The sequence below is a fragment of the Drosophila pseudoobscura genome, chromosome 3, assembly GCF_009870125.1.
Source record: "Drosophila pseudoobscura strain MV-25-SWS-2005 chromosome 3, UCI_Dpse_MV25, whole genome shotgun sequence".
Classification (NCBI taxonomy): domain Eukaryota; kingdom Metazoa; phylum Arthropoda; class Insecta; order Diptera; family Drosophilidae; genus Drosophila; species Drosophila pseudoobscura.
This window is the reverse complement of record NC_046680.1, coordinates 17,283,461-17,297,072: the sequence shown is the minus strand read 5'-3', so window position 1 is coordinate 17,297,072 and position 13,612 is coordinate 17,283,461. Positions and strand designations below refer to the sequence as shown.

General features: G+C 45.2%; 4 protein-coding genes across 7 annotated transcripts; 2 read left to right on the top strand and 2 right to left on the bottom strand.

Annotated features, from left to right (window-relative positions):
- Positions 1 to 841: 841 nt before the first annotated feature.
- Positions 842 to 7,537, bottom strand: LOC6898756 (protein telomere ends associated-like). 4 transcript variants are annotated; one of them, XR_004468612.1, is made up of 15 exons: positions 7,075 to 7,532; positions 6,647 to 7,012; positions 6,013 to 6,582; positions 5,878 to 5,955; positions 5,782 to 5,814; positions 5,419 to 5,721; positions 5,308 to 5,355; positions 4,508 to 5,245; positions 3,832 to 4,441; positions 3,238 to 3,763; positions 3,104 to 3,181; positions 2,268 to 3,031; positions 1,323 to 1,619; positions 1,079 to 1,262; positions 843 to 1,010 (listed from the first exon to the last, which is right to left on the bottom strand). XR_004468612.1 is itself a non-coding variant. In XM_002138703.3 (12 exons), the coding sequence occupies exons 1-12, from the start codon at positions 7,401 to 7,403 to the stop codon at positions 1,692 to 1,694; spliced, it is 5,019 nt and encodes a 1,672-aa protein (XP_002138739.3). In that variant the 5' UTR covers positions 7,404 to 7,536; the 3' UTR covers positions 1,644 to 1,691. The 4 variants fall into 4 exon arrangements, 2 of the variants coding, with proteins under 2 accessions (XP_002138739.3, XP_033233383.1); XR_004468611.1 differs by having other exon boundaries at positions 842 to 1,262; XM_002138703.3 differs by lacking the exons at positions 843 to 1,010; positions 1,079 to 1,262; positions 1,323 to 1,619 and having other exon boundaries at positions 1,644 to 3,031; positions 7,075 to 7,536.
- Positions 7,538 to 7,903: 366 nt separating this feature from the next.
- On the bottom strand, positions 7,904 to 8,584 carry ix (mediator complex subunit intersex). The gene has a single exon (XM_001361457.4). It carries the CDS (start codon positions 8,479 to 8,481, stop codon positions 7,912 to 7,914), a length of 570 nt encoding a protein of 189 aa, XP_001361494.1. The 5' UTR covers positions 8,482 to 8,584; the 3' UTR covers positions 7,904 to 7,911.
- Positions 8,585 to 8,592: 8 nt separating this feature from the next.
- san (Probable N-acetyltransferase san) lies at positions 8,593 to 9,542 on the top strand. The gene is made up of 3 exons (XM_001361456.5): positions 8,593 to 8,744; positions 8,861 to 9,184; positions 9,254 to 9,542. The coding sequence occupies exons 1-3, from the start codon at positions 8,737 to 8,739 to the stop codon at positions 9,480 to 9,482; spliced, it is 561 nt and encodes a 186-aa protein (XP_001361493.3). The 5' UTR covers positions 8,593 to 8,736; the 3' UTR covers positions 9,483 to 9,542.
- A 598-nt stretch (positions 9,543 to 10,140) lies between these two features.
- LOC4805024 (putative gustatory receptor 47b) lies at positions 10,141 to 11,767 on the top strand. Its single transcript, XM_002138702.3, has 3 exons — positions 10,141 to 11,222; positions 11,281 to 11,442; positions 11,499 to 11,767. The coding sequence occupies exons 1-3, from the start codon at positions 10,254 to 10,256 to the stop codon at positions 11,637 to 11,639; spliced, it is 1,272 nt and encodes a 423-aa protein (XP_002138738.2). The 5' UTR covers positions 10,141 to 10,253; the 3' UTR covers positions 11,640 to 11,767.
- Positions 11,768 to 13,612: the final 1,845 nt, after the last annotated feature.

The following is a 13,612-nucleotide window of genomic DNA, read 5'->3' as shown; positions in this document are numbered from 1 at the left end:
TATTAAATAAAAAATAAACTTCTCAGTTTATGCCCTCTTTGTACACGTTTATTAAATATTTATTAATGTATTTATTAATTTATTTATATATTATCCATTTAAATATATCAAATATAAATATAAATATAAATATATAAATTAACCGATTTATTTATTCAATCATTGAGGTAATTATTCGCGTATTTATTTATTTATTTATTGGCCTGTTGTCATTAAATGTATTTAAGATGAATCAGTCAGGTACTAGCTTTTTAGTGGAGTCAATAAGTTTAGTTAGCACCATCATATATACATTGGTAAATTTAGCTATTCGCATTGGAGATTAAATAGGGATTAGAGGTAGGTGGAGTACCTGGGGAATTATTTTGCCTTATTAAATATCATATATGTATATATATGATTTCATATACACGATCATATACTTTCCATGTGTCCACACATTCACACTGAGCTACCTCTTTCCAAAGAAATGTTGACAATCGTAATGTGTGGTCCCGACGACTTAATTGATAAAGTAGATGGTATGGTTAACTTTTACCGTTAACTTGATTATCGAAGTAAACAAAAGTGCTAAAGACTGAAGTCATTCTCCGTATTTGGATAATGAAAGATCGTCGATGAGGAACAGCAATTTTTTTTTCTTCTTTTGAAACAGTTATTAAACTATATAATAATAATATATTATTATAATATAATTTTATTATAACAAATATAATAATAATAATATAATAAAGGATTCATAAGGAATTAAATTAAAAATTAAACATTTAAAAATATGTTATTTGATTCAATAAATGCAGAAATAACACTGCAATCAAAATGAGACTATTAGTTTTAATTTCAAAATTTAAATTGTACCTGTTTTTGGCTTTTTTGACTACAAAACTTAGTTAAATGAAGGTTGTTAAACTGATATTTGGCTTAAATAAACTTAGAAATATAAAAAAAAATGTTATATTTGAAATCGGAGCTCGTTGGATAATGGCGATTCATGGGTAATTAAATATTAACTAAAACAATAAACAAAATAATACAATCGAGAATTGTAAAAGTAGTATCGGCATATTTACACGCATACCTAACATTAACTAGTATCCTCACAATCTTTTTTTGTCTGTCCTAATCCAGTCTAGTAAAATCCTCGGGACTGATGTCCTGGGCCACTAGCATGCCATGGAAAATGGTTGCCTGCTCCCTGAAAATTATTTTTTCTTGTGGTATGGCTTCCTTGACAATCATGTAGCCCCCACTGCTGCCAGACTCTGTGAAATAATGTAAATTGATTAGAACGGATCACACCACAGGAATGTGTATTCAATTACATTTTATGAATGGGATCGGTCTGCTCTTGATTATTGACTGATTTAGCATTCCAAGCCACCGAGAAGCTGTTCCGCCTCCGCATCTGGAACAAGCTCCATTGAAGAGGATCTAAATAGAGGGTTGCCCTGTTCGCGCCAGAAGAGTCATACTTCGGCACACGATTCCTAACTCCTGGCAATGCAGCTTCTTTTCAACCGGCAGAGCGTGAAGAGCTTTGATGGCCTTATATTCATACTGTCTCTCGTCCTTCGCCAACCGATGCATAAAATAAAAAACTTGTAATGGCATTAGGGTTTCTGAAAATATGCAAACAAAATTTGTTAGGTTGTGGGATAACGGAAAACACTCTTTATTAACAAAACAAAAATTCAACGCAATTGCGCCTTTAATTCTTTCATGCGACCGAGTACCCCTGGCTTGAGCACCGTCCCGACGTCGCCTCTGGGCCGTGGCCCAACGACTCCCGGGTCCCACCAATCGATCGTGCTGCAAGTGGCCCATTCTCGAGTCGCATTGTCGAACTCGGCGCGGAAGAATGCAAACTTGGGGGCCACGTCCATAAACATGGACAGCACACGAGCTCGAAGGTCCTGGAGGGAATCATTGTACGCGTGCCAGCGACTGTTGTAGATGTATTCCCCCAGATCACAGAGGATGTCCTTCAAATCAGATCGCAGTCGGGCCGACACATGGGGAAATAGGGTTTCCATCAGGGCACCCCGCACGTTGCACAGTTTGCCGTTTATCTTGATCAACGCATCATGATAGGAACTGCCCACGATATATCCATCGATCCTGTGCTTGATTATCTGTTCTGTTGTCAGTGCTCTGAAGAATCGGTAGCGCTCTACGTCTCGAAAGATACTGCAAATCTGCAGCACAGGCGGGGGCCCCTGGTCGCAAATCTTGTCACTACCTGTTACAGTGATAGCGTTTTCATTTACCTTGCGCAGCGTAACGTTTGGAGCATCCAGTAGAGCGTCCAGCTGGGAGGATGCTAGAAGGGTGTTGCCTAAAGCAAAATCCTGCGAAGCGGTGATTGTAGGCTCCTTTTCCTTGGCAGAAGCGACTTGCAAGGAAGTGGTTGGTTGCTCGTCCTCTAGACCGGGAGCAAAGGCTGTCGATTCCAAGCATACCACGGCGTGGAGCGGAAGGGCGCGGAACTCGTGTCGCAACTGCGGCACCTTCTCGTTCATCAGACGAGGCTTCTTGCCCACTTCGTTTGAGGAAGACGTTTTATCTTTGCGTTTTATGGGCTCGTTTAGAGGAGGCACCAGCGCCTCCTTCTGCATCACATTCAGCTGCGGCTCTGCCTCAGGCTGAGACTCTATAATTTCTGACTCCGTGGATATTTTAGGGTTTTCAGTTTCTGGAAACTGTGGAAGTGCATTTACATTCGATGGCGCAATTTCTGTCGCTTTGCAGATGGCAAAGCAAGCTAGGCCCGAAAGTGACTCCTGACTGTCATCCAAGTTAATAATTTGTTCGTTTGAATCAATGCTCTCCCACAGGAAGTCTTGGCTGTTGACACAGCTGCCGCGCAACTTGTCGAGGAACTTAATTGCCTCCTGCTTGACCGGAACCTGCATGCTCTCCCTAAGCGGATCATTCTCTGTGTCTGGCATTTGCGAAGCGGGACCCACTTCGTCCATGTCCACAAAGTTGGTAGATTGAGCGTTGAGCTCAGTGTGCGGGCAAATGGATACTTCTGTAATTACAAGCAGAGTAGACTGCGTAAAGGCTGCGTAAGTGGACAAGCGCAACCAGGCAAACAACTTACCAGATGGCGTGGGTCTGGCGTTGTCTGACTCAATAGTTATCGCCGAGGCCTGGCTTTCCTCCACTCCACAGAGTAGCTCTGACAATACAATGCACAATTAGAATATATCCACTAATCAAATGTAAAACACCTACTTAATACTACACCTGCAACAGCAGATGCGTCACCAAAGATTGGCTCATTTAATGCTTCATTCGTGATCTTCGGCACTTGGCGTATCCATTGATCATGCGTCCAGCAGCTCGCATAAAACTGCTCACGTTCCTGGAACAGCAATTTCGCATCGTCGATCTGCTTGCCGGTGCGATCCGCGTAATGCTGCTCAACAATTTCATCGAAATCGGTGAGCAGCATTAGATCGCTCCAATGTAAGATCTTTGGCGACAGCTGCAGCAGATCCAGCGACTGCAGTTCCACTCCTTTGCTGTGCAACAGTTGGCGCAACATGGGCAGCTTCACATACAAATTAAGTGGCCAATAGCCTTGGTCCACAACCTGCTGATGACATCGCTGTAGCAGGCCTTCGTTTTCATAGAAAGCCTCGCCTTTGTGGATTTTTGTGTAGGTGCGGAACTCCTCTTGGCTCAGCTGGAAGAGTATGCGCCAAATCGTTCTCTTTAGGCCGGTGCTTTGGAAGATTAAATGCTTGATAGTGTGCTCCTGTTAAGGGACAGACAGGGTGTGGTTTAGTTTTGGTTGCGCCAAACGCTGCTTGTTGCTTATTCTACCTGGTCGCTCGGCGCAGCAAAGATGTCCACTGTTTGTTCAAGTTGTTCAATCAGGTGTCTCAAAGTGACTGCAGATGCCTCAGAATGCATTGTTTCTGCTGTGCTGCTTGCTGTTGCTGCTTGCTCAGATGCTGTTGCCTGCACTTCATTGGATGCTGTTACTGACGTAGTGGTCCCTGGATTCGTCGTTTTTTCAACCTCTGGCAGAGTAGTAGAGCTCGGACGGTTCGCGGTGCTGGCTGGAACACTTGCTGTTGTACTCTCTGGCACAGTGTAGCCCCTTACTCTGTTTTCCTCTGGAGATTCAACTTCCCCTTCAACTTCAATAGAGGCTGCTGGACATTCTGCAGGTTCACGGCCAGTCGCTGCTGTCGTTCCTACGCCTAGCGTTGCAGCCACTGGCGTAGCCTCTGTCTTCTCTTCTTCACCGATTCCCCTCCTAACTGTATCCAGCCCCGAGACACTGCTAGCCGCTGCCTCATTTAAATCCCTTATCGTTTCGACTATGTACTTCTCAACGACAGCTCTTCTCTCGGGACATGCAACACGACGAGCTATGTAGGAGCTCAGATTGTGGGGCATGTAGTTGACCACGTTAAGTTTCTGTTTGCTGAAAGAAAGGAAGGGAGACAATGCATCTAAAGAATCCTGGGGCCAGGAAACTCAAATTTCTTACCCATCTAGCTCGGCTTTCCTAGCCGCATACAATCTGTCCACATCTGGAGTGCTCTGGCGCTGGCCAGATACGTTTCTCTGCGGGTATCTGAGATCAGACAGGTTACCCGGCTTGGCGGGGATATGCAGTAGGTTGGCCCTCATGCCGGCCGGGCAGGGCTTTATTCTACACGGATACTTGTCCCGTATGCTGGGCGTGCTATAGAAGGACTCGTAGTACAGCCGTTGGCACTCAGCTTCCGTCATTGCAGCGAAGTTTGGATGCAGCTGCATTTTGCTAACTGCATCTTCGAGGTACAACAGTTTGGAAAATACTTTAAAGGAAATCGGTTTTGTGACGCCACAGCGGTCTGTCAGGTCTGGCTTGGGCTTCAAAGTAGGTTCAGCTTCTGCTCTTCCACGACTACCAATCGGTCGTCGGCGCTTTTGCTCGTCTTCCACTTTCCGCTTGGCACTCTCATTCAATGGTACCGCATAGTCGCACAGCTTTTTCAGCAGCTGTTTGTCCCCACCACATTTGAATCGATATGCGTGTTGCTTGCGAAAATTGGGGAATGCGTAGAACCCGACATAAAACTGACGGAAATACCTCTCGTATTGTGGGTTCTTTGGGTTGGCAGTCTGGGCCTGGAGCTGCGGCTTGACGGTAGATTTTCCCAGCCGGGACCTGACGATTTCGTCGTAGTTTATAGAGCGCCTGAATACCCCCAAGGACACGGGAAACTTGAAGCGAGCAGAGCTGCAGAGATAAGAGCATGAGATTATTAATGTGGTCACAAAAAAGATATGGCATTCTCTTACCCAATAGTTACTACGTCATCACGAGCGGAGCTCAAAGAAGACGGCTTTCTGAAATTACAATAAAGATGCCTGTTCAAATGAAAATCTTGCATTATAAGCAAATATACCCACGTTGTCTTCTTAGGCGGAATGTTTTCAGACTGCTCTTCGGATGGTTCAGGATGTTCCACTGCATAGCGGAGCAGCAGATTGCACTTCTTGGCGGGACAGGGCTTGAACTTACAATCGAAGCGTTCACGCATCTGGGGCATGGAATAGAACCCCTGGTAGTACTCCTTAGCACACTGCTCTTCGGACTTCTCTCTGTACTCCTCGCTCTGCTGCATTTTCTGTACAATTTCGCTGAGATTCGTCACACTACGCTTAAACTCCTTAAACGTAACTGGAAACTTTTTATTGTTGTTGTTATCGTTCCTGAAAGCGAACAAAAAGGGACTTTAAATGTTTCGACAATCATAATTCATTATTTCTTACTCGACACAATGCTCCTCCTCAGGCAGAGGCTCGCTAAAAGATAAATATAATCTACCAATCAAAAGCCACACAAGCATTGAAAACAGAGACACTTACGGGTCTGACTTACGACTGCTTTCCTTTATTGGAGCTGGTCGGTTCTGTTCGGCTGCCTTTTCAGCTCCATTCGATGGCCTGCAATGCACAAACATTTTCAAATTAAATGTGAAATGCGTTCATATTTTAATTTACCTGTCTGAGCAGGCCGGTCGACCCAGCAATCTTTCGCGTACCATTCCGGGACAAGGCTTCAGTTTATACTGGAATCGTTCGCGTATTTCTGGCGAGCTATAAAACTGCCTGAAGTATTCCGCGCCACACTCCTCTTTGGATAAGTCCTTGTACTCGTCGCAGCACCGCATTTGCTGACTGATGTCATCCAGATTCACGATATACTTTTTGAAAAACTTAAAGTCGACAGGTGCCACTGCTGTTTCTGTGACCAAATCGGGACTTTTGGGTCGCTCCAGATCTGGCGATGGTTTAATCAACTCTGGCAAATTTCGCCTGAGCTTTTCGGCTTCCTCGCGGCTGGGTATGGCAAGTAGGCGGGCACTCAGATCCGACGTACACGGCTTTAGGATGTACTTGTATCTGTCACGAATCTCCGGCGTTAGATAAAATGCCAAGTAATAGCAATAGGCCCCCTCCTCAAAGTCCTTGACCACATACTCGGGATCGTTGAGCTTCAGCTGCCACACAATATCGTACAGGTTCGCCAAATGTTTCTCGAATACTTGGAAGCTCACAATGGGAAAGTCGCTGTCGAAAGTACAAATTTAAGAGCTCTTCTGTGGGAACATTTGTATTTATAGCGTGGACTTACCTGGTTGCTTCAGGACCTTCAGGAGCTTCAGGCTCCCGATGCCTCTCGTTCTCTTGGATTGCTGGACCCGTTTTTTTATGCTCTGCTAAACTTCTGCCTGCTCCTTCATCTACGGGATAGCCAGGTCTTAGCAACTTCACTAAAAGCGCAGGGGGTGCCTCAGGGAATATATTGGTGGACTTTCGCTCTTCTGGAAACATGTAGAATGAGTTGTAGAATTTCTGCAACTGACTTCGTTTCTGTTTGCTATCGGGCTGGATGTCTTCTGTGCTTGTTTCCTTCTGTGTCGTAAGCTTGCATATCATATCCGTGTCCGCGTACTTTGCAAAGTCTTCGAAGGTTACGGGAAACATGAACATTCCCATTCTGTCAATGGTCAAGAGAATTAACCAAAAATGTGGCATACATTGGGTGGTACCTATACTTACTTGTCCACTTTGACTACAACATCATCAGCCGATTCATGCTCACTCTCTTCGGGCGTGTCATCTACTTCTGCCTCGGGCAGACTGAGCAACTTATCCTTCTTTACCTTGGCACAAGCGCGCACCTGGAACTTGTACCGCTTTCGTACACTGGGATCCTTGTAGAAGGCTTCGTAGTACCACTGGGCGCACTCGTCCAGCGTTTTGTAAGATCCTTCCTCAGCTTGGTCGCTTTGCACGTCGAATGCAATGTCCGGCAGGTTCTTAATTAGCTTACTAAACTCCCGAAAAGAGACTGCTGGACGGTGTGCTTTTTTTCGAGGAGAATACATTTTTGTTATGTTAATAAACTTCAGTTTCAGTCGGTTTCTGCTGACTTTTACGCCTTTTTGGATTTTGCGCCTTTTTTGTTTTTCTCTGTTTTGCTTTTTGGCTTGAGCGAACTTAGCCCACTGATGCCCCCTTTATTTAAACAGGATATCAGATTGAGCTTAACTGCGGAAAATAATAATAATAATTACTGTTGTAGGTCCATCCTATCCTTTACCTTTCCTTAAAAAAAAGACCACGATTTTTTTCACCTAAACTGCGTTAAAATGTAAATTTAGCAGATTGATGAAATTTATGACGATATTTAACATTTTTCCACACTAAGTTTGTATAATTATAATTTGTATATAATTTATTATTAATTTTAATTATATCCTGCACAAGCAGTTCTTATAATATTGCTACTGGTAAATGGTAAATGTAACCAGATATTTTGCAGTTTTGTTTTTCTGTTCTTAGATCTAGAGTTTGAAATAAGATAAGTATGGAAACCTAAATAAACTACAACTATCAATCAGCCTGGGATATATTTTGGGCTGCACTAATCAAGGTGTCGTGAATGTCCTTCGCCGACTGAACGTGCACTCGCACCGTATTCAAGTAAGTGGGGTACGGAATAGGCCCGGCGTTTTCGGGCATAAAGCTTTCCATTCGCATCGGCGTAACTAGACCAGGCAGATAATGGTTGGAGGAGTTCTGCTGCTGCAGGCACTGCATCGCCGTTTTCAGATGTAGCTCGATTTGGTCACAGCAGGCATAGAAGTCTTCCAGATGTTTATCGAATCGTGGCACATGATGCCCATGGGCTCCTGTATCCCGTTTCAAATTGTCCGCTAGGTTGTTCTGCTGCAGCGTGAATGCACTCGATCGGATGGTTAGGAACATCGACTCCCGCAGAGGTCCCAGTAGACTTTTAACCCGCGATATGTTGTCCAGTTTCTCGGCCGGTTGTTGCTGTTGCAAGGGCTGTTGGGGCACGGGGCCGGGAGGGACAGCCGGCATCATGGGCTGAGGCGACGACTGCATCACTTGCATCATCTGCGGTCCCGACATAGGCATCATGTTCATGTTGGGGTTCATGTCGATGTACTGCTCGGAATTCTTGTTTTTTTTTACGACAATTATTTAAATGTTTGAGAATTTTCTATTTACAAACGCGTTAGGGAATTTCGATACAATTACTTGCTCACAAGTGCGCAGAAGCTATCGATGTCAAATCCGATAGCTTACGCTAGCAGAACGATTCCGAACAGCTGTCCTGCGAAAACACATTTTTCTATCATAATTAATTGGCGCTAGGCGCATTATTAAATCGTAAGGAGCTACTGAATAACTATGACTCGGTAAGTGAGGTGTCCTGTCCTCTGTAAAGACCACTACCCAGAGCTCCCTCCAAAAATCCTAACCTAAAAGTGTGCGTCGCTTCGGGTCTGATTTTCTTGGTTTTTTTATTTTGTAGAAATAGCATCGACTTGGGCGACGTTACGCCGCATAACATAAAACAACTGAAAAAGCTCAATACAGTTGTGTTCCCGGTCTCCTACAATGACAAATTCTATGTGGATGTTTTGGAAGCTGGCGAATTGGCCAAATTGGCCTACTACAACGACATTGTGGTCGGGGCCGTCTGCTGCCGCATCGATACAACGGAGAACCAGCGTCGCCTCTATATCATGACACTTGGCTGCCTGTCGCCCTACCGGCGCTTGGGTATCGGCACCGTCATGTTCGAGCACATACTGAACTACGCGGAGAAGGACGGCAACTTTGACAGCATTTTTCTGTAAGGGAACCACAAATATTACATTACAGATGATTGTATGGTTTTCATTGACTATCGATCGCATTTCAGGCATGTGCAGATCAACAACGATGGCGCCATTGAGTTTTACAAGAAATTTGGGTTCGAAATCGTCGACACCAAGGAGCAGTACTACAAACGCATCGAACCCGCGGATGCCCATGTCCTGCAGAAGTCACTGCGCCGCAACCCACCGAATGCCAACAACATCAACACTAGCACTAACAGCGCCAACAACCAGAATCCAAGAAGTAAAGTACGCCAATACACTTTTGTATGAATTTCAAATAAATAAAAATCGCTCCGGCAATGGCAAATACTGGTCAGTTGTGCTGTCATATCTACATATGTGTAATAAATGGTTAATCAATAATAATTCATAATATAATCCTATGTACGCCGCGGCTATTGTCATTTGGGCACAAGCAATAAGAACAAATCCTATACTCTGTACATCGGATGAAATGTATCGGTAGGTTACCATCCGTAAGGTTCCCAACAACGAAAGCGTCGGCACCCCCAAGTTTGTATATACTTTATATTAAACGTCCCATAAAAGATTGAGCTGAGATAAATGAATTTTCGTAGGGAATCCCTATGGTGTAGGCCAACGACGGAAATTACTCGGCATTAATAGTTTCATAGCAGCAAACTTTAAGTTTCATAGCAGCCTGTTTTTACAGCATTGTAGCAGTCAGCTTAAATACTTGCATAGATCCCAATTTTAAATATATTTTTTAGCCACTTCATGGAGAAAAAAAGCCATGTTATAGTTGATAATTTATGGCTTTATTTATATTCGCGTTTCTAGCACTTTACTTGGACCGATCTTGATTCGTTTAGAGAGAAAAAAATTATGTGTGATACCTATGTACATATGTACGTACATATGTACCCATGTGTATAGACTTTTGGTATCGTTTTATACAAGCGCAACACCCTTGACAAACGATGTATTCAATTAGTCCGATGCTATCGCTCTTAATTACCTCTGTACGGGAGGATAAGAACCTCTGCACGCCTCTGGCCAGGATCATTCAGCAACGGCCACATGAAGCCCCGCAAGTCGTCGAGCGATGGCTTCATCTACTGCTACGGCAACCTCTACAGCCTGCTCTTCTACTGGGGACTGGTGACCTTCCGGGTGCGCACCCAGAGTGACGGCGGAGCAGCTTCTTCCCCTGTGAGCGTGTTGTATGCGGTCTGCGTCCGGTGTTTCGCCGTCTGCGGCTACCTGGGCAGCGTGCTGATTAAGCTGGAGGATGAGCGAATGGCCGCCGCCATGATTGGCCACCTCACTCCCGTGGTCAAGGTGATCATCATGTGGGAGTGCCTCAGCAGCTCGATTACCTACGTGGAAAACTTCCTCACGCTGGACGTCCAGCGGCGCCGCCACGTCAAGCTGCTGGCCAACATGCAGGGCTTCGACCTGGACATTTCCGAGGAGTTTCCCTCCGTGCGCTGGAACTACCAGCGTACTCGCTCCAAGTACTGGTACGGGACTGTGATTGTGACTATCTGCTTCTTCTCCTTCTCTCTGTCGCTCATCCTCAACATGGCTCGGTGCACCTGCGGCCTTTCGTCCACCCTGCTGATGGCCGGCACCTACACCCTGCTGACGAGCTCCCTGGGCCTGGTGGGATTTGTTCACATTGCCATCATGGATTTCGTGCGGCTGCGCCTGCGCCTCATCCAGAAGCTGCTCCATCAAGAGTACGAAGGGAGTACTGGTAGAGATCGTCCACAAACGACGGTCCATCGGAGGATTGCCAAGCTGTTCCAGTTCACCAAGCGGTGCTCCCATTTGCTGGCAGAGTTGAATGCCGTGTTTGGGTTCGCGGCTGCCGCCGGGTTCTTCTACGAGTTCAGCCTGATGACCTGCTTTGTGTACGTGATCTGCCAGAAGGTTCTGGGGTCCGAGGCCTGGGACCTAGAGTACACATTCATGCTGCTCCACGTCACGCTTCACTCCTACAAGCTAATCATCACCAGCACCTATGGCTATCTGCTTAAGCGGGAGGTGAGTGCTCTGCTGAGATAACTAAGGGAGATCATCCTTGTTTGTGCCTGCTCCGCAGAAGCGAAACTGCCTCCGCCTCCTTGGCCTCTACTCGCAGCACTTTCCCCAGCAGCCACTGGCCCGCAGTCAGGTGGAGGACTTCCAGCATTGGCGCATGCACAACAGGCAGGCGGCCCTCATCGGGAGCAGCATACAGCTCAGTGTGTCAACCATTTTCCTGGTGAGCTGAGCCCCTAGCCAAGAGTTCCTCTCAGTAGCTACGTATCGCCATTGCAGGTGTACAACGGCATGGCCAACTATGTGATTATCCTGGTGCAACTGCTATTCCAGCAGCAGCAGATCAAGGAGCGGCAGAGGGAATTGGGTAGGGACGTGGACATTGTGGGGCCAATGGGTCCCCGCACTCATTTGGATTAGCTCCTCGCGTTCGCCTTTAATGTTCATTAATGCATACAAAAATTATTCTTTGGATAGTTCCTCGTGCTTATCACAGGACACAAGATTTTTTCCCAGAATCAATGCGTATACGATGTATCCTAACTAAATTAATCTAAATCTATTCTTTTATTTGAAAAAAAAACTGTCGCGCAAGCGCTTCTCGGATATTTGGTTTCGAAGGGGTTTCTGATTGGAATAAGTGTAGAAAATCTTCAAAGCTTCCTTCAGAACACTCGCATCCTCCGCCATCTCGGCCTTGCTGAACTTGCTTAGAAGACGGCGGCCTGCGCGAAATCAATAAGAAACTCCCGGGCGTATGACATGGTGTGGATGGTGTGTTGTTCCGCCTATTGTAGCTCAGCAGGTAGATCTCACGACTTCCCCTGACAGTGGATCCATGGGCTTTGCCGACGAATCCATTCATTCAGCGGGTTTTCCATTATAAAGATGTTGAAGCGCACATTCTGGAAATTCAAATGATAGAATCCCGGTCGTCCCTGATCCTTTTCCAATGTAATCTTCTCATAGGAGTTGAACTGTATCTAAATCATGATATTGTACTTGTTGCTGTAGCAATAAGTAAGTAAGTAAAGCATAAAATTAAGCACATACTATAGTTATAAGATATGGAATCAGGATTTCATTCATAAATACCACTATAAAAAGTCTCAAAGAACAGAGAGAGAACATGGATGCAGGACTTAAGTTGCCAAATCGTATATGGACTGGCCTGGGGCACAGTGGAGCCAAAGACAATTTAATATTATTAACACATCGTATACATGTTATAATCTATAATTGATGCCGTAAGAAGCATACTTGGCTGATCATTGTGAGCCCCAGATCATATGGGCTAGAAGCTGCTACTCCTTCGTTTTCGTATTGGACAAAACATTGCATGTCGGCATACTTGAGAATGCATTTCATCCATGTTCCAGTTACAAAATACGTTTAGGAAAGATCTTTCAACAGGTCAATGGAACCAAAAACTTAAGAAATCACGCTTGAGATTAGGTTTCCTCCGAAAAGATCGACGTTTTGCCATTTCCCGCTCAGTAAAGGGATCTTCGTCTTATCAAAAACATATAATGGAACTCCAATCAGTGCAATGAAGCGGATATACTATTGTGAATTTCTATGATTAAGGTAAATCTAGAAAATAATATTTTAATCAATCAATCAAAAGTGTACGCCTGCGGTATGTCCTTTCGGCGTGAGGTGACCGCCAGGCAGTACTCCCAATAAACGGGATCTTTGTTAGGATCTGATTTTGAGCTGGAAGATGGAAAGATGGAAGATTTCTTTTGGCTGACGATAAATTTCGAGATAGATAGATATTTCTAAGGCAAATTTTGTCAACAGGGGTCTAAGGCATGACGAAAGAGGAATGGCGGTCAGGTCAGGTGCAAGCGAGTATGTATGGGTTTGCCCTCATGCATATGTGGGCTGGTTGCATCAAACTCCAGAGCGCCGCTGACCAGCCGTGGGACACATGCTTTGGGCCGCTTTGCACCGACCAACACTCACACTAAGGCACATATACATATATGCACATATTACATATATGATATGTAATGCAACCAGAGTATATACAATATCACACATACATATACATAGCGTATATGTACATATTATGTATGTACTTACACACGTATGTACATGTGTAGAGGGAGGAGGTACACACGCAAAGCGCTCGACTATGCCGCACTCCGGACATCGTTTATCGATTTACAAAAGGCAGCAACAACAACAACAACATGTTTTCCAGCGGCGGTAGGTAGGCCGCTCTCTGCACCGTCCACCCCCTCACCCACTTCCGCCCCTGCTCCACAAACACAACCAAAACAGCAGCGGAGAGACAGAAGTACACACACACACACACAACTAATACATACGCCCATGCATAGCCATGCCATAGCCGCCGCCGAACAACGACGGGCAAAACGCCCAAC

Excerpts from the sequence above, each read along its gene's own strand:
- ix (XM_001361457.4), bottom strand. The coding sequence starts at position 8,481 with ATGAACCCCAACATGAACATGATGCCTATGTCGGGACCGCAGATGATG.
- san (XM_001361456.5), top strand. Across the intron at positions 9,185-9,253 it reads AACTTTGACAGCATTTTTCT|GCATGTGCAGATCAACAACG; the intron begins GTAAGGGAACCA and ends ATCGCATTTCAG.
- LOC4805024 (XM_002138702.3), top strand. The coding sequence starts at position 10,254 with ATGAAGCCCCGCAAGTCGTCGAGCGATGGCTTCATCTACTGCTACGGC. Across the intron at positions 11,223-11,280 it reads GCTATCTGCTTAAGCGGGAG|AAGCGAAACTGCCTCCGCCT; the intron begins GTGAGTGCTCTG and ends CCTGCTCCGCAG. Across the intron at positions 11,443-11,498 it reads GTGTGTCAACCATTTTCCTG|GTGTACAACGGCATGGCCAA; the intron begins GTGAGCTGAGCC and ends TCGCCATTGCAG.
- LOC6898756 (XM_002138703.3), bottom strand. The coding sequence starts at position 7,403 with ATGTATTCTCCTCGAAAAAAAGCACACCGTCCAGCAGTCTCTTTTCGG. Across the intron at positions 4,442-4,507 it reads AGGAAAGCCGAGCTAGATGG|CAAACAGAAACTTAACGTGG; the intron begins GTAAGAAATTTG and ends CCTTTCTTTCAG. Across the intron at positions 3,182-3,237 it reads TGTTGCAGGTGTAGTATTAA|AGCTACTCTGTGGAGTGGAG; the intron begins GTAGGTGTTTTA and ends TTGTATTGTCAG.